This window comes from Charadrius vociferus, unplaced genomic scaffold (genome assembly GCF_000708025.1).
Source record: "Charadrius vociferus isolate BGI_N301 unplaced genomic scaffold, ASM70802v2 scaffold455, whole genome shotgun sequence".
Taxonomy (NCBI): domain Eukaryota; kingdom Metazoa; phylum Chordata; class Aves; order Charadriiformes; family Charadriidae; genus Charadrius; species Charadrius vociferus.
This window is the reverse complement of record NW_009648550.1, coordinates 3081908-3107176: the sequence shown is the minus strand read 5'-3', so window position 1 is coordinate 3107176 and position 25269 is coordinate 3081908. Positions and strand designations below refer to the sequence as shown.

The following is a 25269-nucleotide window of genomic DNA, read 5'->3' as shown; positions in this document are numbered from 1 at the left end:
TGCAATCTCCACCAGAAGTCACTGCAGATGCATATTTTCCCTAGGATGTTGAGAGACCTGCTGCAAATGGGAAACTCTGGTAATTTGACCTTAATGGATTCAGGCTGTTACAAGGTCAGAGCTGAGGCATTCAATGTAAATCATTCGGATTCTCCGCAACATACCAGATACCACATCATGTTCTGCAGGCTTTTCTAGCAGAAGCCTCAGAAAAATCTATGGATTTTCCGTTTGCAGCTATTAACAAGCAGAAAATTTTCTGGTGTAAGATGGGGGTAAGCTCCCTCAAGCTATCTTTCTGAATATTTTCTTTTCTGGAGTCCTCTGCTTTTCACCAATTCCATCATAGCTTTAGCTACTTGAGGGAGTAATCTAACCCACAGACTGCAAAAGACAAGAACTTAACTCACACTTGCATGTGCACACCTTTTGCTACCCACATCTGTAAAAATTCCCTACTCTTTCAAATAAAAGGAATTATCTGTCCTGTAACCACATACCCATCAACAGACACCTGTCCACTAGACAAACTAGCTGCTATAACTACCCAACTGCCAAATCCCAAACACTCCAGCTTCCACCTGTTCTTCAAACAGCATCCACATCAAATACTAGTACACACACTGCTCACACTACCAGGAAAAACAGCCAGAGTCAGATCTCCAGAAAATGCACTGTATGTTTGGGAGTGCTAGAAGAGTCTGAAACAAATGCCCTCTTCACCACAAAATATTTTTTAGCAGGTGAAATTGTGCAATTGTCTTAGCAGCAAATACTTGACAGTCTTATTTCATTTTTCCTAATGACCAGAGTTAAACGACTGCAGGTTTTAACAGCACTGGCAAATTATCAAGACCCTCTACATTACATGGTCAATGGTCCTTTTAATAGAAAAAGCAATAATATACAGTTGTTTGTGCCAACTAAAACTCGTTAGAAAGTATTAGTTTAAGGTAACAGTTCAGCAGCTATTAACAAGCACAAATTTCTGCAGTTATCGCTCGTGACACTATGATCCTAGCAAAGCTGGCAGCAGAAAACCATTCCTTTTGTTTTAGAAGATCTTGAGGGTGGGAGGTGGGGAGGGAAATAGGGGAAAGAAAAGTTAACAAAAACACTGTTTCGTAGCAAGAGTCAAAGTTTTTCAATAATCACAATTTTTTTCACTAGCATAACATTAGAATTGACTTTTTGTCTTGCTGACATAGCAACTAAGAAAGTTGTGTTGCATTGACCATATTGATTGTGAACAATGCAGCCATCAGTGGGACTTTGCACCATATATTTTCGATATTGACCTCCCATTCCCTTTTCCATGGCTCTGTGGGTCTGCTATTGGATTTGGACTGCAGTGTAATAAACAGCTAAGGTTTAATTAATGGTAAATGAATACAAGACATAGGTTATGACTTTAACTAATTAGGGAATTGTTGAATTAAGTCTGCCTTGGAATGCAAGGCAGTACAATCAATATCCAATAAAAGGACTATGTATGTAATTTACCTGCAAATGTGTTTCCAATACCATCAAAGTGAGTTTAAATAAGTAAGATATATGAAAGGCTACTGGAAAAGATTTCAAAAAGTTAACACTTTATGGCTTCAAAAAAGGTTTTTCTCCTTGCAGAAGGAATGTCATCTTGAAATATCTTCTCATAACACAGATGGTGACACTGACACACAGCTCTCCCTAAAGGACGGTGCAGACTTGAAATGTTTTTCCTTGACAATGCAACATTAGCAAATACCGCCTCTGCCTCTACAGAGTATAGCAAACGCAAACCAGTACTCCCAACATGAACCAATTAAGTTTAATGGCAAGCCCTTACGGCATCTTGGCGCACCTCCCAGTACCATACGCACAGCAGCCTTTCAGTTTCAACCGTGCGGCTCCCCTTCCCACACCAGCCATGGAGAAGCATTCCAGGTACAAGAAGAGCTCACCACGCAAGGGTCTGATCAACCCTGAGCAATCCCCAGGACTAATTCTATTGTATACATCAGCTCACACAGTCTGATTACTCATTCTGTAATCACTCCTCTGAAATAAAAAAAAAAGAAACCTACCTACTCCCTTGTGGGCATCTACGCTGGTAAACTCTATTGTCCCATTATGGCCCTTCCTAGGATTTTCCTGATACTGTTTGTGGTTCCCATTGGGACAATATCTGTAGGAAAGTCCATAATCTGCAAGATAAACCTGGAAGACATGAACAGACAAATGAATAATGCTTTTGTCCTTTGAAAGTATAACCTTTATAATTAAGTCTTAAGAAACTGATAGGTTAAGGACAGCCTTAGATCTAAATTTTATTAAACCAAATGGTGCCGCAGGATAAAATATGTACAACTGGGGGCTATAACAGCTGCCCTCCCCATTTAAATCCTTCCACTACTATACTCTTATCTTATTTCAGAGTCGAGCAGAATTTCAGTCTTTTTATTTTGTTCCTAAGCTCTCTCCTCTCCAGGTGGGCATCTAGACATCATAAACTGCAATATGCCTTTTATGTATCCTCATGTTGCTTATGGGACCCCTTCCCCTCCTTACTTAAACAAGCACATACACACCCGTGTTCAAATTTTCCATCAGCCAAGCCTACAATTTCGTAAGCGCAGTGCAACTTAAAAGCCAGAGGAAGTGAGAGGCAGCAGCTTCCCCCAGCCAGACTGGACACAGAGCTCCAGAGCTAAGAGGGACTGTGACCACAGGGCTGCTGGGCATTAGCCTAACTGGAGGCTCTTCTTTTTGAATATCACTGTCAATAAGTCCATACTGGCAACAACTATTTAAACATAAAGTGTAACATAAAGCAAAGCAAAACAAACTAGCTCCCGCCGAACCCAGAAAGCACTCTTAGTAAATCACGCCTGAATTTATAATAAATTTTAAAAGGCATAGAGCCAGACTTCATTCCGTGTTATTCTGAAGCAAATCCATGGCGCTAAAAGTGGAAGAGAAAAAAATTTGGGCCCCCACCGTGTATACTGCAGCAAGCTCATGCATTCTGCCACATTCACCTTTCCATTCTGACACAGGTAAATATTTTTGTCCCCCAGGATCCTTCCCTATAGCTACCTAAATAACCAGAGGCAGGAAGCTGCTCAGTTCTGAATGATGTATCTGGGAAATGCACTGGCATATTCTTGGGACTTAACTGTGAAAGTATTAACTGACTTTAAACTTAGTCTTGCTCACTTCTATGGTATTTGAAGCTGAAAACGGAACAGCTCAGGACAGCTGAATTGTACTTTCTGTTCTTCTGCTGCCTGTCAAGACAAACATGCCATCTGGCTCCTATGCCTCTATTTCTCTATAGGCACAGCGCACGCAGTACTGCATCCATGTCAATTCTGCCACTCGCATGATTTAGATTAAGGGCACAAGTCCACTCCATGAAGTTCAGATTAAAATGTTCAATCCTCCAGCAGGGGTGGACTTAATACATGCACATGGTCAATTACTGCAGCGCAGCTGACAAGCAGTAACTTGTTGAAAGCAGCTGGAATTTAATCACAGTCTGTCCACCCCACAATATCCCATAGGTTATTTTCTCACTCTGTCACTTTCACACTCCCACCTGGCCTTTGCCCCTTACATTGACCAGTTCTCACATTAGGCAATTGCTTTTTTTATAAATACTCAAGTATGGTACTTTCACTTTTCTTTTTTTTTTTAAACAAAAACTACAGACTGCTATTATATTGCCAACAGAACTGATCCCTGGGGCAAAAGCTAAATCATCTGAAGGCATATAGAGATCATTTCTACTAAATCACATTATACTATATCATAAAGAAAAACTTTTTCTTATTCAAACCTTAGTTTTGTTTCCTCTTTAGCTAAAAAATAGTTTATCCTGTAAAAGTCTAAAATAAACTCTTCTAGCACTACTTGTAATTTAATTATGTCACTCCTGGTAGAGGGAAAACAAACAAAAAACCCTCAAGAAAACGCATTATTTTGTAGCACATTCTGTTGAACGACTGATTCCTGTTTGTGCTGCAGGCAGCTTCAAATCCTGGGATGGCTGGTCTCTTGGTTTTACTGTTTCTGCTGCAGGATCTGTGCTCATTTGGAGCGTGTAAGCTGGGACGCAGCACTCACTTCCTGCAGGGTGATGGCTTTTAAGATTACCAATGATGTTTTTCACCTGACAGACTATACAAACCGTGATACAAGATTAAAGACCGTAGGCACATTTAGATATCTGGGACAAGGCATAAACTTTGTTGGGTTGACTGATTTGATTTTCTCCTGCATCCGTTCTCCAGCGTATTCCTGATGCTCTGGTACCCGTCCTAATTGAGCCCACAGTCAGTGTAAGAGAACTAATTTAAACTACCCTAATATCAAGTTTTGTGAGTCTTCTGCATCCTTTGTGGGCTGGGAAGGAGAGACTAGGCTAGAAGGTGTACTCTTCCCAGGCTGAGTGGTACATTTTGGATTTTGCTTGACTATAGATTTTTGACATACACAGTTGACCAGATACAATAAAATGAAATACAGAGCAGATTTCAGCCTCTAAAAATTCAGACTATGCCTTATATTAAAATGAGAATCTAACTATTAGAAAAAACAATACAAGAAAAGCATCTCTGCCAGCTTTCTGGTTCTGTCTGGGCTCGGAACACTAGCTTATGTGATAGACACTTCCATATGGCAGCCCAGCCTTGGAGGGGTTTTTGTCTGTTTTAAAAACAGAGCTTCTAGAAAGTAGCCACAAGTATTTTCTTGTCAAACTTGAACTATGTAAAAAAGTTACCAGTTATCTTAAAGATAAATCACAGTAACTATATACTCTTAGTCCATTTTTAAGTTACAGATTTGCTTAAAATACCTTCAGCAGTAGTATCAGCAGAGCAGTTTTAAATTTATACTGAAAAACCCATAAAAGTGAGGAGTAGCTTTAGGTTATCCTACCTTGACTGATGGTGGCAAGGCCTGGAAACCAAGCAGCAGTCACTTCTCAAAGCCACTCACATACAGTTGCAACAACATCTACGATCACACCACAGTTTGCTCCAGAAGTTGGTCATGAGTGTCATTATTCAGCTTACATCTCTCTGAGCCATTTATCACTTCCACAACTTTCACACCCAATTTTTTCCACAAACATGCAACTGATGGTAGCCTCTCAAGCCAAAGCTTCTTGGCCAACAAAAATCAGTCTCCAGCTTGTACAAAACCAGCAATGCACTGTTACAACCTTGCCACAACCATTATCAGAATGACTACGTTATTTTAAATTACCATTAATTTCATTTCATCAACTCTCATTATAACACTTTCATCATTAAAAAGATATATAGTTCTTTATAGCTAGTTGTCACTTTTTGACAATGTAACACAGCGTGCCATTCCAAATTTGGTAGAACATGGTAGGTAGGGGATTTAATGAATTTGTAGGTGGTTGTGGTTTTTTTAAGGGTATAGGAAGGGGGAAATAAAGATTAAAGAATACTGAGAAACATTGAGTCAGTGTTAGTATGTGTTTCAATACCATAAATATTTTTCACGGGCGTGCTTTTTTTAGGAACAACAAAACAAGAACAAAAAGAGAACAAAACACATGCAGAGTAAGATAAACAAGACAGTTGAAACAAGAAATGGTAACATGAGTGATGAAGGTGCAACACTGACATAAGCTGGGTTTAGCTGTGTTACATTGTACACTCCTTCCCACACACTTACTTATTTTAACCCCTGTTTTTGTTCAAGTTTCTTCTTTACACATACAAGTCTGCACAAGACTCAGCAGTGTTTAGCACGGTCCGTTATTAATAGATTTTGTTATAGATTAGCAGCCAGATCTCTAAAGCCTTTACACTTAATTTAATGCAAACTTGAATGCACCGAACCTGTCCAAGCAAAGAGCCACACAGGCACAAATAACTATTTATGTGCACAAGCAACCAGATGTAAATTCGGCAGTCGTCTTGTCCTTTCTGTGCATGACTCCCTCACAGTGCTTTATGTCTGAAGTGCTAAATATCTGCTAAGCGTCTAAAATTCTTACAACTTTTATACATTATGATATATAACTGCACTGATTTGGGAACTCATAAGCCTGGCACTTTGGATTCACATGGTATTCTCCTTATCTTGAAGTACACAGATCAGGAGATTTATCGCTGAAAGGATAACAATGCAGTGATTTGCTTCGTACATTTTCTTTCCAGTGTTTCCATTACTAGGGTTATGTAATGCGTTGTAAATAATTAAGTAGATACCTACTAATAAGAGGCAGATTGGTTGCTAATGGCCATAGTGCTGTCAACTTCAGTTGGACAATACACTACAAAAAGGCTAAAGAGAGACTGAAGTCCATCTTGGGACAGCAAGTCTGAAGGATAGTATTTGGGACAGAAATAGCATCTTTCACAAAACAGAAGCCAAGGAAGGATGAAAGCAGGTTAAAAGAAGGACAGAGGGGAAGAAATATTCTGTGACTTGTCAGTGGCAAGTCTTGATGCTGGAATCAATTGAACTCCAAGATATTTGGGCCATTACTACAAAAAGAAATTAAAACAGTGTAAAGAGTTCTACCCAAATGTAGCAGTAGAACTGATGAAAGCAAATTAAGGCCATCTGATTGTGAAGCTACAACTCAGATCAGGGGCATAGCCAGCATCCTTGTGTTAAAACTCAACTGCTTCTGTATGATATCTCTGCATACTGTATCCTTCCTAAAAACATGTGAAAGAGAACAGAGATTTTCGTTTTTCTCAATTCATCTGCTCTTTAGCAAATCTGTCATACTGGACTAAAGAGCAGGAATCACAATGATTCACCTCACAATGAAAAACAGCTTAAAGTTGGAATTGTTTTCATGCATGTTTTTCCCCATATGATCAACGTGCGAGCTCTGTATCTTCTATGATGGTCCACTGAAAGCTGGTCTTAAAAGTTAACATTTTTAATTTTTTTTGTATTCTTCTTCTTCCCCTTTTCGGTTAGGGCTATCTATGACAATCAGGTCTTCGAGTTTTATTCTGTAACTATCCTATCTAAGAAATTATTAAAAACAAAGTCAGAACTAAGGTGCAAATGCAATTAAAATTTACTGCTTAAAAATCTAAATAGATAACTTCTGGTGCAGACTTGAGTCTGCAACACTGCAGTATGTCTGCCCATATATTCCCTGGGAGGAATAAAAGAAAATACTACCAGGTAATTGTTTTGAAGAGGCATTCTTCCAACCCTTATTTCATTTATTAAAAACTCTGATTTTAAGCTCTTGTCTAGTGACCACTTGTCCCTTTTAATAGTATCATAATTTAAATGAGTTTAATGGATTTGAGTTTCTCTTTTAGAGTCTATATCAATAATGCTTATTATTCCATTTTATCATACAGTTACTGCTATTCACCGAATTATCTTTAACTTGCCACAATACTGAGACAGTGCTTCACTTGTTCTGTAATTTATAGGTCTGATCACTTCAAGTTTTCTTTCAGGACTCTCCAGGATTCATGGGCTGTGTACTTCCCTCAGTACATCACTCCTATTCTGTCAGTCATTGTGCTGGGTCCACGTTCAGAAACATATTGACTACAGAATTGATCTTTTGACCTGTAACTCACTGAATGGCCTCGCTTCCTTCTATTGAATAGATCTGCAGCAAGCTGCTCTTTGAGGTCAGTTGATTCTGATCTTCTAACCATTTCTAAACATCATTTGGAGGTCACAGAGTGGCAGGACCTTTACTTTATTTGTTTCTCTGCCTTGCCACAGAAGGTACAGCATAGCAGTATGGATTTCACACATTCTTTCAAATAGGGGACTATGATATTTATTGGCTGTGGTGTAAATTTACCAGGTTAGTTTACAGAAGAGAGGGAGTAGCAGCAGAAAGCCTAACATAGAAAAATGATCTGTTTTGGAAGTGCAGGAAGTCAGTGATAAATTTGCACATAAGAGTACACATGAACAGCCACTAAATGACAAAAAAATGCAATGCTGAGTATAAAGGTGCACATGCTTTCTTGAACAGAGATTTATGTCTCTTCACCAAAACAGAATATGGAAATACATCTCTGAATCCACATATATTTTATTTTTAAGAGATTAATTATGGGTTCCTTTGAAAACAAGTTTCTAGAATTCAAGAACACTTCCAATTTATTTTCTCTTAAAATCCTAGACCCTAAAGAGCAAGAACCCACTAGCACAAAATTCTTAACAAAAACTCACCACAGAAATTGTTTGGTCAGACAGCTTTATTATGCCAACTCCCACTGGAGCTACACGTCTCTCAGCTTGTGTTCCTGAGTTTGAGTTTGCCACTGGCTAGATGCTCTCACTCCCTATTTATAAGATTAGGTTGATCACTTTACCTCCCAGTTCCATTGTTTTAAAAAAATAAGACCAAGGCAATCTAGCTATCCACCATTTTAGCAGAGAGAGAAGGTTGGACAAAACACTTCACAGGCATTTGGTAGCAATATCAGTGCCTGAGGTTTTATCTGAAGAGTCTAAGGTTAGTACAAAATTGCCAAATTAAAATACAGCAACTCTGACAAGAGTTCAGAGGATTCAGGACAAGATATTTTGTACTGTTGTCATATTTAGTCAGCGGTAATGCTCCACAGAGCCTCCCAAATACTGTACTGGTAAATACATAATACATTCAGCTCACCAGCATGTTTTAAAGACAGCTTGAATTGTAGAAAAGGCTGTCACAACATCATGAAGTCTTACATAGGAACTGGACATGTTTGGAACAGGAAGAAGCAACTTTCATGGCAAAATTACATGCAAATTAATGGCACATGCAAATAGTGAGCATATGACAAATGCAAAATCATCTGTGCAAATACACACGTACAGTTCTGAATACCTGAAATCTGTGTGAGAATATCATCTAGTACTGCTCCTAACCCAGGTGAAGAACAGTTATTGAAGTATGGGGGCAGACGGCACATCAGAGTCAACAATTCCAGGGGGCGGATATTCAATCAGTGGCATATGTAGATCTGCCAACTTGAAAGTTTTAGCTGTGGTGTTGGTGAGATTATTCCTTCTTTTTATGCGTCACAAGCCACAGAGCATACGTGTTTCAAGACACCGTGCAAGCTGTGTCTGGAAAATAATTTTTTATTTGACCAGAAACAGCCCCATTAAGCCACCTGCCCTGCCTTGTAAGCTAAATGTAGTATACATTACCTTAAAATACATTTAGAAATATCGCTGTCATGGCTGTAGACTGGTATGGTATAGTTATCATGGCTCCAGTGAAATCAGCAGACCTGTGGCCACTTGCAGAATTTCTGGGGCCCATGACTGGGAAGTTTATCCGAATAATATCTGAACAGCTCTAGGTTTTCTTAAGCATACAGAAATTAAAGTTTAATTCATACCTTACAAACACAAGTTAACATTAGAAATTCTCTCCTGTTAGCTCTTCTGAATTAGAATGTGAACTTTTAAAAATGTTTTATAGAATAATTTCAGTGGAAAATAAATTTTACGGCAACAAAATTCTACACAAAACCTCTCAGCAGTAACATACACTTCGTACATGTTGAGCTAGGAGCTACTTAAATCGGAATATCTATTGATGTCTTTTATTTAATAAATATAACTTAAGTTATATTTCCACCTAAAGCTTCAGCTCAGTAACTCACAAATACCTTATTTTTAATCTGTCAATGAATTTGCTATTCATGAAAACAAAATACTAGTATAGCATGATCTTCATGCAGACAACATGTGAAACAAATCAGAAAGTCACGCCACGATTTGGCTAATTCAAAAGCAGCTGATCAAAGTCAGCTACATGTCTTAAAATTTTATGATTACTGTAAATGGACACTACCAAAATTATTTCAATGCAAAAAACAGCAGCATATCTTGCTGTCATAAAAATACACAATAGCCAAGACAAAAAAAGTCATTTGAGTTATGTTAATGCATTTGGGTAGCAGATCGTTTTGCCTCCAAATAGCCTCCTTTGGATTCAGCAGGCTGGTAAACACCATAAACTGAGGTTATGTACTGGCTGCTACCATTGTCTAAAAACACGGTTGTTATAAACAGCCATGGTAGTTTTCAAACTATGTGTTTTAGAAGTTTAACTTGAAACTTGTAAAAAAGCAGATATAGTTTAACGGTTCAACCTCCAATGGCTGTGAGCTGTTTTGCAAGATTTGTTTCTTCATCACTGCAGCACAAAAATAAAAATCAAAAGAACAGTACTGCTTACAGCTAATAATATTTAAGTGAAGTTAGAGATACCCTTTTTTTCCTAAATGATTTTTTTTCCAAGAAAAAAAGCATACTTGGATTTTATTAACTGAAGAAAAAAAGACATGGTGAGAGCACGCAGAGTATGACGGATCAAAAGATTTGTTTCAAAACATTTCACCAAAACACTTCAATTTCAAGGCTAGCTTTAGGCTTTAGAGTGTTAGAGAGCAGCAACCTTAATCCTACTTACCTGTTATACCCACTACAATGAGCAGGACGAAAGAGTTAGCGGCACGGAAACACAATTCATGATAATATTAGAAAGTTAGAACTTCGCAAGAATGAAAATACAATGGGCCACATCCTTAAACTCTACTAATACACTTAATTGCTGTTCTAGGTTATGCCAGTTTAAGTCCTCTAACTCACCTTCTTGATTAGATGACCCATCCATACCTGTACCCCAGTCAGCAGAGCATAAAGGCAATAAAGCAGAGCTTTGTCCTGCTTCTTTCTCAGACCTTAAACTCCACAGAGCCACTCTCAGATTTGTCGTGAGAGGACGTGAATGTTCATGCACAAACTTCTTTTAATATGTGAATTGTTAATGCAGAGTATATATAACTTAAAACTATTAAACAGTTATAGACACATCAGAGTAATGGTGTACATAAGCAAACATGCTTACCTCATGTGGATTGGTGTAGCCCAAAAGTAGATTTGCTGCTTTAATGTCACCATGAACATACTCATTTTCATGTATATATTCCAAAGTATCCAACTAGGAAAGGATTTAGAACAGAAAATAAAACATCACTGTCTTCACTCTGCCCCTAACCCTACCACCAAATATTTCTCACTTATACCGTGAAATCAAGGGCTACACAGACTGAGCTGACAAATTTGTTTTGAGTTAGAGCGCAAAGACTACCACTCTGTCCACAGGGTCTGCTCCCACCAGGCACATAGCTGACGGCAAATCATAAACAAGCCATACTTTGTCAGGAGGTATCCCTGTGTAACGACCTACGAGTACCAGCTTCTAAGATCACAAAGCAAGAATGAAACTAGTACTTTATAAATATGGGGGGAAATGTTGAGAACACCAAGCTCTGAAAAAGAACGTATTCAATCAGCCCTGAAGGTTTATAACATATTTGATGCTGCCAGCTATTATATGACCTGCATTTTATGTCACCATCCCTCTGCATCATCATCCTTCTTCGACTCCTTACTGAGATAAGATAGCTCTAATTGTTATTAAAAACACATTTGCACTTGGCAACTCATACAAAGTACAATCTAATCCTGGCTTTTGGAGGGTACAAAGAATGTTACAAGTTTGTCAACTATGCGACTAGGAAAGGCCTTCACTTTATTTTTTTTTTTTTAAATTGTTGTTATTATTTAGGTTAATAGGAAACTTTGGAGGTGGCCAGTCTAAACCCCCTGCTTGATTGATCAGATTGAATAGTCAAGTTTTAAAAGTTCCCAAGGATGGATGTTTCACAGCCTCTGGGAAGCATGTTCCAGTGCTAAGACACTCTTTCTGCAAAAACTTTTCCTTTATCCTCGGAGTTCCTCTTCCTGCAACTTAAGACCATTGCCTCTACTCCATTTGCTGTGCACCTCTGTTCAGCAATAGCAGTCTTTCACAACACAAATTATATTACAAAGTAGCATGTACACAATCTTCCATTAGTATGTGCCAGTCTACACACATTTGAAAACAAAACTGGTATTTGCAGACTAGCCTAATCCCGGCTTGTTCAGCAAACCAACTGAAAATTTTGCATTCAGGCATGCAATGGTGAACTTTGACAAACATGGATGTCTAATACAAAACCCTTCAGACACTGGAAAAAAAATAATCAATACATGTTAAAGCATATGAGAATAGGCTTACACATCTCAGTCTAGACACACATTTTGAAGTGTATGGTCTATGTTTTAATCTATTAGAAAAAAAAATGGTTTAATCCCACCAACTCCCAGTCTACAGGGGGTCTTGATTTTCTACATAATGCTCGTTTTATTAAAAAAAAAAAGATTAAAAATAAGAAAATACATAGCATTTACACAAGTTGAATTCAAAACTCAAGAGCTACCTAAAGGAACTATAGTAGAAAGATAATTTTCTAGTTGAACTTAGCAATTTCGTCTCTCTCTGTACATACCATTCGTGCTCCAAGTTGCAGAACAGTCGCCTTCTTAAATCTGCTTCCACAATCTTCAAAGATTCTTTGAAGGTCTTCCCCCAGCCTCTCCATGACCATGAACCTATAGCTACCAGGACATAGAGAAAAGGGAGGAATTCTTTAAGATAAGACAGCAAGTTTGTGTCAGACTGAAAGGACTTAGCTCCATTTTGTTGAAAATGGATTTTCACTCAATTTGAGGTTTATTTCATCTTATTACCTTTTTCCCTTGTACTCAGCCAAGCCTGATCCCCAAAACACTGGAATTCCTAAACATCTTATTTTTTTGAGATTCATCCATTTTCTTACTGTAATAATCATAAAAAGATAACATTGGGTTAAAGGTAGCTAGAGAATCTCACATTTGATGTGGGGTTTTTTGTTGGTTTTGCTTTAGTTATCAAGCCAAGACTTTGAACGAAACAATGAAACAAATAAGACTTATTCAGCAGTTTGTGTAGCAAACAGTTCAGACCATAACATTACTCTGAAGTTCTCTACATTCTCCAAAACAAGAAGCGTTTTTTTATTCTAGCAATGTGGTACTTTGCTCCCCTAGAAGGCAGATAAGCAATTATCAATAGCTGAAGAAATACTTCCTTTAGAAGCTCTACTTTATTCAATACAGAACGCTTCAAGCTATCAAAAGTGCTTATTCTACCAGCAATCTAAGTCATCTAAAGTCTTTAGGACAGTTCCCATGAATAAATCACATCAATGCTTAAGAGTCTGCAGAATCAAGTGCCTTGATTACTACTAAATCCTGTGATGATTACACACACTCTTAGCTCTGCACATGGTAATAGTTTCAGAAATACTGTCACCAATTAGTCCATGTAGTACCTCTGTTCTAATGCCGGCCTCTGAGTTCATTCATTGTTGTGCACTCTGAAGTGTGCACACAATAAATTTGGCATGCTTCCGTTCTCCCTTCTGATCAGAAAGGACAAGAATGACATCCAACCAAAGAAACTTATAGCAATCTAAAATTATTATAGCACCAACTAGGATTAGTTCTGTGCATATAAAAAGAGCTGGCTATCAAGCTCTAAAGCAATTGTTCTTATTAGAATCAGTTAAACCCAAACTTGTTCTTAAATCTACCTGAATCAAAACCAAGATATTACTTACTATGCTCTTGTTTTGCAGCCCTCTGGTAAAATTTCAGTTCAGAAAATAAGGGGCCATTTTCAAGATATTCCTATTCAGAAATAAACAAACTTAGTATCATAAAATACATTAGAAAGACAACAGTTTCTAAAGAAAAGTGTATGAGAAATTCAAAGAGGATGAAACCCCTTTTTTTCCACCCCCCCTCCCATATACCATGCTGTCTGAAACGTAATTTTAATAAGTAGCTAAAAAGAAAACTTGCTTGGCACACATTTTCATAATTCCTGAAAGAAGCTGTGTTGTTTAAGACACTATTTTCAGGAATATTGTAGATCAGGTGTGTTTAAGGTCATAATCTGATTTTCCTTACTAAACTGTTGTGGGCAGTAATTAAGGAAAGGAAAGACAAGTCAAGGAAATACTGTACGTCATGAAAATGGCAAACATAACCCCAAGCAGGGAAAGTATATCAAGATATAAAAAACAGGGAAAAAGCCAAAAGCCACAAGCACACAATACAGACCCAATTGCTAAAAATAAGGATAGATAATTATGAGAAAGAAGTGCATCCAAGTTAACAATTTAGAAATGAGATCTACACATTACCACTTTGATTACATGCACTGCATCATCTTCTACAGGAACATGAGTTTGAGGGGAAGCTGCAAAATGAGAAAGCAATGAGGATCAAGCTCTATGCAACAAAATATAATTGCAAATAAAGACCAACGTAACATTGCATAAGGTGACCAAAAAATACACAACAAAGATACCCAACATTTTGTCTGAATTCCTGCTTTTAAAAGTCAGAGTTTCGTCAAGTTCAAGGAAAAACAAAATGAAAACAACACACACACGGAAGTTTTAATCAACAAGTGCAGAAGCAATTTTAACCCACATTTTCAGAACTCTCTCCCTCAATGCTAACTAAGGAGTAAGCAGGATGTCTCCATTGCACGTTTGCACCACAATGAGGTATTCCATTGTAACAGACTATGTTTAAGTCATTTCAGTCAATTGGATAACCTCTGTATTTGGTTGCTGTCAATCCACTGTCGTGACAAAGACACCAGTTAAAAGTTATGACCTACATTATGCCTCTAGACAGGATTGTCTGCTTTCCTCTATTACAAATTAATTTGGCCCTAGAACCTTGATTTCTATTCTGACATTATTTAGACACTGGCCTAAGTTAGGGATAGCACAGCTACCACCTGCCTAAAGGGGAGATGAGGGATTGTGCCTCTTAGTGCAAGTAGAGATTTCAAAACAATAATTGACCACATGTGCCAATTACAGCCCAGGAGACAGAACCTCTCTGCACAGACAATGCAATCCTATTTTCTTCTGACCCTGAGAGAACTATCAGTTCTCTCTGATACTACTGAAGCTACATGGAGCTACGCTGGGATTAAAATTTAATGAGACTAAATCATCTTTTAGAATCATCACTGAAAAAAACTAAAAAGAATACAGTTCCTTGGAAATAAGTGTTCCTTTCAAACTTCTTATAATGATCAAATACCAACAACAGTCCAGGTGTGAAACACTTCAGCTATCAGCACACACAAAAATAGACTACTTTTATCGGCATAATAAAAATCAAGTAAACTTGGATCTAATCAAACCATCCAAGCTTATATTTTTTGATGCTCAGGGCATAAAAATATTTTTACAATGAACAGACTCCTTCAGCTGCCATCTTCCTTCAATTCTATTCAGCATCTGGGTTGAATCTGGCAGCATACACACCCCAAACACCCACAGAGTCCCCACTGCCTTCTGCTTGACACTTCCCTATGTGAATGCTTCTGTGCTAATAACATGGTAAGATAAAATGAACATAACCTAAAACGGTAGCTCTGGAAGATGTGAACAATCCACAGACTCAAACAAGTAGCAGTCACATTCAGAATACCATTTAAAACTATCATACAACCAGGAAGGAAATTTTGGTAAACTTTGTTCTTACCATATTATTGTAGTGAACTGGGAATTACGGCACAGGTGCTTAAGTCTTTATCTTTCTCTGCCACATGTAGACTATGTGTTAAGAGCTGAAGACATTAATTTAAAGAACACATCCCACATGTTCTTATTGTGTTCAACAACATCATATTACCCAAACAGAATTAGATGTGCGCCCTTACTGACACAGACCAGAAAAAAAAACACCTGTGTATAAGAAAATGGATTTTAATATCAAGTTACTTTACAGAGGTTTGATAGGTATAAAATGTAAATGTATTTGAAAGAGTCTGATCTAACTTCCCTGTAGACATCTTGACATTTTAAAAAGAGAGGCCTCATTCATGGTAATCTGGAACAGACAGTAACAGCTGTCAGGGTAATGAAGAAGAGCAATTAACGGGAGGTAGCCGAGCAAAAGGGCCTAACCCTCACAGTTCTTACAGTATGGCAGCATGGATGCTTTTTGGAGTCACACTGAAAGAACATCCTGAAGAAAAGTGAAACCAAAACTAACGGCAAATCGTTAGAATGTGAAAAGGGAGAAGAGTCAGACAAAGCTCAACAAGATACAGGAACAGATGCTCCACAAAATGAGTAACTTGACATTCAAATCTACAAAGGGAGAAATGTTTTTGTATATTTTTTTTACTGCACATACATGAAACAAGGCATAACATTCACAGGGAATAACACTCAACTTCTTACACAGATAATACTTAGGCATACGTACAGATAAGCCAAAGTTGTATTATATACCTTATCACATCTTTTTAATTAACCATTCATGTATCAGGCAGTAATATTTTAGCTGAACCTTAGAAATAAGAAAGCCTATTTTTTGTCCACAAATACATGTAAATGGTTTTTTAAAAATTGTCTCATTACTATGTATAGTTACTTAACAGACTGGAAAGGCTCCCAAGGTTTAACAAACAGTCTGATTACATACCTCATAGACCACCACCACATACTCTCCTGCGAGTTTAGCTCATAGTTAATTACTGTATACTTGTAATTAGCCATGTGCTAGCCTCATTCTGTGTGGTAGCACATGGCTATTTATAATATTACAATCAGTTAAATGCTAGACTGCAGGACAGTAAGCAGTGACCCTGCAGGAGAGCAATGCTGATAGGCAGGAGGTCTCCAATGGCATATAATACACACATAGAGTACCAGGAGCACTATATGTCGAGATTATGTTTGCAAAGGATATCTTAAAATAGCATAACAAGTTTCAGCATTCCCAGTTTACAGTTTATGTTGGGTTTATCAACTAGAGACGCACAGTCTCCTTACATTTTGGGGGAGGGGTGTTGATGTATGCACACAATCAAAACCATTGTCTGCATAATTGTTAACTGGGAACACTGGCGCAAGATGAAGCTGAGTAGTGGGCTGTGGCTGTTTCCATCTCATGCCAAGACGAGTCTCACAAAACATTTGCAAAGGGCAAAGGGCTCAGCTCTATTTTCTCTTCTTCATCCCACAATCACAGCTACCATGCCAGTGAAAAGCATACGAATTTAAAGTGCACTCTGAAATAAAGCAGTGCAGTAAGATTCACATTCTTTGCCATAATTTCCAACTGTTGAGCCTACACAACACAGCAAATTTACCTCAAATTAACCTATGTCCAGAATTCCCTAGTTTCACCCAGGCACAGCCGTTATGGTCTTATCATCCACTTCAATCGTGAATTTCATCCGTTTTGTTGCTGAGTGCCACAAACTTAATTAATGCAGCTTTCTAAACGTTAATATGACATGGTAACAAAAGAGTATTTCTGGATGAACTGTGATTTCCTACAACCACACAGCACAATTGTACGCAGTCTGACAAAGAAACGTGCCAATTCTATTTGCCAGTTCAAACTTGCTTGTTGCAGTTTTAGCAGTTAATTTGTGGCAGTCACATTTGGAATATGGTGAAATATTTTCAATGGCTCTCACAGAACCAGTTTTGTTGACAAAGTTTACACAGTGGAAAAGAAAACAGCATTGATTTGGCAGTTTGAAAAAAAATCCCTGCTTCTGTCCACAGCTGGTTTCTTTACCACTGCTACATATTTTGAGGATATATTTATTTGGGAAAAATAAATAAAATTAATTTTCAGAAGTTCTGGGTTTGAGAGTATTTTATTTTTGCTTTGTTTTATTGGTTAAATAATCCTGAAGAGTGACATTGTCAGCTTAGTTTTTTGCAGAAATAAAAACTAACCTCAAAAATACCACACTGAAGTTACAGGCTACCTACAAAAAAAGCTGGAGAAATTCTAACCCCATTTAAGTCAAGCCAAGAGATGTTAAATTCAATGGCTAACAAACAGGTGGGAGGGCTGCTCAGAGCATCTAACAATAAATCTGATCTAACCAATCCAATTTGAAGAAATATAGTTACTAAAAACAAAAGGTACACAAATAAATAAAAAGTAGCATTTGCTATTTAACACACAACTTCAAATATTTCCTACATATGGAGGGTTCTAAGGCAAATATTTAAAGGTGAACAAAGCATATTGCTCCCACCCCACCTTCTCAATACCCAATATTTCCCAAGAATGGAAACACTCAATGCTTGAATGGTGTTTACAGTCCATTTTTAACACAGCCCAAGGAAGACCTGCTTCTCTGCTCATACTGTTACTTTAAAGATGCATCATCAGTTCCTGGACAGGTTCTTTTCAGAGCCGTGTTCATGAATAGTTTTTTTTCTATAATTGTCTCCTAGATAACTTTATGAACATAGAGTTTCATTATACAAATTATATATACATAGCCCTCTGTACCATGTTTGTGAAACCATCTTCCACAAGACCTAAGTAAATTGCTTTTGGTAGAAGATTGTGCTCAACTGCTAAACTGTTTTGCAGAGAACTGCAAATGCCTCTAAGTTAAGAACATTCAGTACTTGTAGGAAATTTCACTACATTTCTTACTCATCTTTCTATGAAACCTTAATCTTGATTCATTAGAGCCAAAGTTTTGTATTCCACACCAACAGAAGCCACTGTTTGACTTTCAAAGTTAATTACTCTAAGCTGGAATAGGTATGACACATCCTTTAACCCCAGGCAGAAAAGCTATGCATGGTCTGCTCTTACAGCACTCTCAGATGGGAGTCCAGGCCTCTAATATTTAAAACTTGATGCACAAACTGTTTTCTGGCAAGATTCTGCTCCAGCCCATCTGCTAGTCTGACACAGTGCCCACTCAGAAGATACTATGCCAGTTTCAGTGGGGTACAGGTGCCAAAGACGGCTGAAAGGAGTGCCCTCCATATGGCAACAGGTGCCCTATCTTTTGTCCAAAGCTCTTCCTGTTGCCATATAATGCTGCTCAGAAATACATCCTCCACTGAGAAAATAATAAAAAAAAATAAATCATGCTCTCTTGACTTTCTAGTTTTACTTAGTATGCCAGCGCCTCTGTCCCTGGCCAGAACTCTTGCAAGGTGGACTAATGACGTGCAGGACAATGGCTCCCAAATCACCAGTCCATACATATGGGGGAAAAAAAACAAACACCACATTACGTGGCAGAACACTAAAGTGTAATAGTAATGATCTCCACAAACTTTGTAACAGGCTTTAGACTACCATGTAAAAATGAATTATGCTTTCAAAGTTAAGACATGTAGCCCACAGAGGTTCAAAAAAAAGAAGAAAGAGGGAGGATTCAGGAGTAAGCAGTCACCAGCAAGACCTCATCGAGGCAGGGAGTTTAACAGACGGAGCAGGCTGATCCTGTACCATGTGCTCAGCCCTAAGTAACCAAATAGCAAAATCAGGCTAAATTTATGATTTAGTTTGCCCACAGACAGGGTGAAAAACTAGGTAATCTACTTCCTGTATCTGTATTTGTATAGTTTAATATTAGTGACTAGATAAAAAGACTCTTTCGTTAAGTGGTGTTTGTCTGCCAATGAATTTATTTGCACACTGAGGTTCACACCTGCAGGTACAATGAGACCTTTGCCGAAACGCATTTTAACATCTGAAGGTTAAGAAAAATCCATCCCTAACCAGACAGTTACCTGCTGGTGCTATTAATTACAAGGTTTTACTCTTAATATTCTTCTTTCCATTGTGTTTATAAAAATCATGCTGAATGTATATCTTTCTGTATCATTTTTGTGCATTTTTAATTTTTTTGTTGCGCTACAGTAAATATCTTCAGTGAAATTAATTTAAGCAACTGTTGAAGTACTTAATTTCTCTAGAACCAATTGCTAAAGCCGGCTTCCTATTGTAAACTAAGGAATGAACAGTATGACAATGACAGAACATGCTTCCATCAACTCTTCTCCTCCCTAACAGATATACACCCCTGCTCACATCTATACAAATAATGCATGGAAATTACTCTTTCCGATATAGAAACAACCTTTCTTTCACACCTCAGTCTGATTCCCAGAACACCAGGCCTCAGAATATCAATGGCAGACTGTAATATGGTTCGAGCTTAAAAGCAGAAAAGGCCACAACCACACCTCTTCTCTACCTCCACCAGCAGCAGATCTCCCTGTACTGCTAATATTAAAAGACAATATTCACCCATTTAGTCACTGTTCACTGCTCAAGTAGATGTTCTTTGCCTCTTCTTGGAAAATGGGGGCAGGGAAAGAAAAAAGAAAAGGATAGTGTGCTGGTTATACCGGTGACAGATCTCCAAGCAGGGCAGAATTTGAATATGACTTTAGCAATATATATTTTGCTGTGCTTCTCATATTGTAACAACACATGCAAAAATAGCAGTCAAACCGCAATACATAAACACCTGCTGTAAAGTCAGCTACGAAAAAATGTTTTCAAAACTCTTAGTTTTCACCTATCACTTACAAAATACAATATACACACATAATACAATTAAAACACATTTACAATGTAGTAAGTTCTATTGTAAAAGACATCATCTAAGAAACATGTGTATGCAAATATATATATAAAATTAAATATTTTGCAGAACCATTAGTTTCCATGAGAAAGAAGCCTGCAAGTAGATAATGCTGTGTACAGCAGATTTCACCGTGACAGTGGAATCTTAACAAAACGTTGTATGACCTTTCTGCATTTAAATTTTCAGTCCAAATTGTGCATTAATAGAGTGCTTGCTGCAGGCCTAGAGAATTATTTATATTAAGACTGGTGTTAATTACTGACTGTGATTAGGAAGATAAACGACAGAATGTAAGGCTCTCAGTAGCACCCTCCTCAACTCTTGCTTAATTTTCCAGTGTACTGCCACTGTTCTCCACAGGGCTACAAACTAATCGTGAGGCCACCAATATGTCACATTCTTCCTCGATTGCTTTCCATTCTGCTCCCCCTTATCAAAGGGATAACAGTTCTATCTGAGGTGCCTGACAGCAAATCATCACCAGTAACAAAAAAAATAAAACTTCTAACATACAGCAGCATAATTAATTCCAGCTTACCATCCATATTGCTCTTACTACAACAAAAACAATGCTTGAGAGAACATGTCTAGATGGCTTTTAATGCTTCTTGCAGCAGAGGAAGCTCTCCTCTTTAGAAGCATTGCGAGGAATCAGTATTTGTAAGCCTTCTGCTGCTGGATTTGCTCTGGTCAAGAAAAAAATGCAAAAGAAACCCAAGGGAAGGAACAAGTCAACAAAGGAGTAGACAAAACAGCACTGAGAGGAAAGAGAAAGAATAATCAGAAAACCAAGGAAAACATCTGTGAGGCAGGACAGAACTTGTACATAGTGGTAACTTTCATATACATAATTAGAAGTTTAGAAGCCCTGCACCTGAAGAGACTATCTGCATCCTAGGATTCAGGGTCAGTAAATGGCTTCCAGCAGCTTTGATTTAGTGAACAGAACCTTCCATGGAACGCATCCCCTATAAATATATTTTGCAGAGATACTGTAAAATTTCTCAAGAACATTGTTATAGATTAATGGAGTATGGAGTACCCTTAATGGGAAATTAAGCTATAACGACACACATCAAAATCTTTACACCACTACTGTAAAAATACTTATTAAAAGATATAGCCAGCAAAGTTAACCTTTACTTTTATAAAAAAGGGCTGTGCTGTTCATATCAGGCAGGCAGTCGAACCTGTCTCATGCACCTCTCTACAGCTCTTTCTGGGTCAGCTTCTCCCTGAAACTGTGGTCCTCTCACATCTTGCTGTATATGCACTAAAAATTAGTCTGAACAGCACAGAGAAAGAAGGTGCCTCTCAGCACCAAGCAACCGTATCTTACTCTCAAAGTTTTGTCATCTACTTCACTCTGCTTGACTCTCAAATACAGCTATGCTTTTTTGTAGGGTCAAGCCTAAAAAAGCTACTGAATGGGATATTTTATATAATACAAACACACATCAGAGATGAAGACGTGGACTAAACAAGAAAACTTCAGTCAGTGTCAATACTTGTGGATAAATCTTGCCCATTTCCTCTTTTAATTGTAGGATAAGCTACAAAGGGAATTAAGCCTTCAGTTCAATGCTACATGTAACATTCACTACCCCCTCTGAAAGAAGAGATTAAACAAACACAAATACCATTATAAAAGTGGCAGCTGTATTTCTTCAGCCATGCTGTCACTTACTAAAAAACACAAAATAATAATACCAAGGGTCCCAGATCATATTCTTATTCTCAACTAATCCACTGACTGCTTTACGAGCCAAACTGCAACAAACACCACAATACATGAAATAACCTCAGCGGTCTGCGTGATCAGGCAGAAAACTAATCAAATCTGCATGAAACTGACTGAATCCCACGTACTATATCACCCACAAGGTCCACTGTGATTTGACTGCAACAGAAAACAACAGAGCTATATTCTGAGCGATTCATGAACACAATGTTTTTTGTCTTACACATGGAGAGCTACACTACAACCTTGCTGTCTGCACTGCACCTCCAGTTCCCTCAGTCCCTTCTCTCCATGGGAGCCTTCTGCAAGTTTCTGTCTTCCTTTCCTTTATCCTTGAATGGCAATACCCAGAGACACCTTAACTTCAATTCTTTAGCTCGTGCTAAGGTCTATTTTCTTATGGTAACGCGTCATATATGCCCTATGCACAGCATCTCACAAATGTAACTAACTCATGTTTCAAAGAAGGTAATAATAAGCTATCAAATAGATCAAAAGAAAAAAGTATGTAAATATTCTAAAAGTGTACTAGCCTTTGACTCCTCTCTAACTGCAGTTAGTTGAAATGCCTATCATCCCCACTGGTTCAATCTGCAGAGCAGTTAGGGATGTGTGAACTATATGAATTCCAGAGGAAACCAAACCAGAAACTCCACTACAGGAACCCACCAAATGCACGCCGAATACTAACAACAACATAAGGATTCAAAACAGTTCCTTCAGACAACCTCAAACCATGCACTTGCTGAGGAAATTCAGTGCAGCAGACCATACCAAGTCTAGTCCAAAAATCAAACAAATTGTCAACTTCAATAAAGGGTAGACGTAGGGCCATACCCACCAACTGTTGCAATTTACTCATTCACTTCTTTTACACCAAACTACTTGCAAATGTAGACACAGACTTAGTTTTCTCCAAGTGTTTCAGTGACTGTGTTTACTCACCAGAAAAGCAGAAGCAGTGGCATTTAGGTTGTTACTGAAATCTTTTTGCTTCATTTACACAGGCATTCAGTGAAATAAAGTGCCAGCTTATGCCTTTCTCACCCCCTAGAAAGTTTTTCCACTCAAACCTGAAGTCTAGGTGCAACATAAGTCCAGATGCACAAGTAAAATTGTCCACCTTCCTGTAGTTTACAGCCACCCTTTAATAGCTGGAAGAACAGTACAACTGGGTAACCACTTCAGAGAAGCAACATTCAACCACATATGGGACTACCACACCATGAAAAAAAAAAATTGTCTTCAGTTGCCATTCAGTTCTCTGTGATTAACCATAAAGGACATGAGGAGGAAAATAAGGAGAACAACTCAGTGCACTATAACATGTTCCTGAACAGATGAAAGCAGACAAGCACCATGAGATAGCCAGACAGATGTAACAAAGATCACAGTAAATCCATCACCAAAAGACCAGTGGCACACAAGTGCTACACTTATGTCTTCAAATAAGAGAAGAGCAAACACGCTAACCCTTCTATAGAAAACACACACCTTTTCTCTCTGCAGTAGGTGCCTGATGCTACAATTTGACACTGATGGACAACTCCTTCACCTCCATGAAACCACACTGAATCTAGAACAGCTCTGCATATTTGAAAGGAGTTACTAAAGACAACAGAACTGAGAAGGTTCATGACATATGATGCCTGTTCTAATGAAAAATTGCCTCGTTATAAAAAACTGAAAATCACACTAAATGTAAAGTTCATGCTATGTAACTGTATTAACAGATTATTTTCTGACAAATCACTCAATATGAAGGAAATATCATTAAGAGACCAACTGAAATTAAAACAAGAGTGGGAAACAATCAAAAGTGTATTTTTCATGGCAGAAACACAAGAAGGAAAAATGTAAAAAAAGGAAGGCATAGCTGATTTAAAGGAAGTCGTTTTATATATAGGAGTGACTTATTTTTAAGTTTTAAACATTTTAAAATTTTAAACATTCATACTCCAAATAGAAAGTTAACATACCTCTAACTTAAAAAGATCATGTTTGGCTCCAGGGGTGATGTACTAAACTGCTTCTAGGTCATTCTTTACTGCTGTCTTAATACAAGCTCAATTTAGTCCCTAACAGTCACTGTGGACTAGTTTGCCTGTATACGTTTGCCCTGCAAAAAAACCCACGACCAAACTCATAATATTGCCTGAAAACAGGATTCGCTCTTTCATAGAGACCAGGAACAGTAAGATACACCATACCCTCTCCAGTGACCCAGAATGCTTTATAAACTGCCTTTCAGAACCATTCATTTCTTATAAAACACAAACTGAGTGAAATGCAGCACATTCTTCTGAAGAAAATACAGAAACTTATTTAGGCTAGAGTAAATAAAGAACAGCATTTCCACCTCTGGTGAAACACTTTTAATTCAGAGGCAACACCTAGCTAACTATTTTGTTACTGTTGTTGTTTTCTTAGATGAAAATTGATTTAGTCCTGGCCGGAAGACAACATTTACAGTAACTGGAAACCCAGAGCGCTCCAGAGCACAAGACTGGCATAAGTCCAAAGTGGCAGCTCACAAAAGCATCGCCATTACTTTGAAGAGCATCACCTGGCAGTGCTCTTTGGTAGTCTTGACAGCAGCAGCACCTTGCCTACCCCACGCAAGCTCTGCAGAAAAGTGCACTAGGAGCCAGCAAACTGGACAGCCCACGGAGAATACGCTGCACCATCAGGAGCATTTCTGAACAACAAGGACACCGAACAGAGCACTGCAAACATCTGAAAACCACACTTCAACACAGATGAAAACATGCAGTAACTTCTTAAACCCATGCTGCCATATTCATGTCACAAAGTTACAAAGAAATTACAAGTCACCCTTCTAATCACCACCAGTACTTTACCTAAATAGATCAAGCCAAATCCTCCCTGGCCGATCTGACTGCCCAGCCTCCAGACTTTTCCTTCGGTGTCTTTCAGGATCATGTCTCTTGGGAGAGGAACTGGCAGCTTGCCTCTACCGCGACCCTTAGGCGGCATCGCACCTTGGCGGGGGAGGGGAAATGAAAGAAAAAGTTGACTGATGTAAGAAGAAACGATATCCCTCGATGTCCTTTCCCCAACAGGTGCCAAGAGGCACCGAGCAGAGGCCCAGCTCTCCGCGGCCTCCCCCAGGGCGGCGGCCGGGCGCCTGCCCCCT

The 25269-nt window shown here is 38.3% G+C and overlaps 1 protein-coding gene across 1 annotated transcript in view; it reads right to left on the bottom strand.

Moving 5' to 3' along the window:
- The window catches only part of VRK2 (vaccinia related kinase 2), a 45726-nt gene extending 20617 nt beyond the window's left edge, over positions 1-25109 (bottom strand). Inside the window, exons 1-7 of the mRNA XM_009886071.1 lie at positions 24974-25109; positions 14109-14164; positions 13521-13590; positions 12610-12697; positions 12369-12477; positions 10880-10972; positions 2067-2199 (exon numbers count right to left, since the gene is read on the bottom strand). Of these exons, the coding sequence (XP_009884373.1) occupies positions 2067-2199; positions 10880-10972; positions 12369-12477; positions 12610-12697; positions 13521-13590; positions 14109-14164; positions 24974-25109 (685 nt within the window). The remainder of the gene's footprint in view (positions 1-2066; positions 2200-10879; positions 10973-12368; positions 12478-12609; positions 12698-13520; positions 13591-14108; positions 14165-24973) is intronic.
- Positions 25110-25269: the final 160 nt, after the last annotated feature.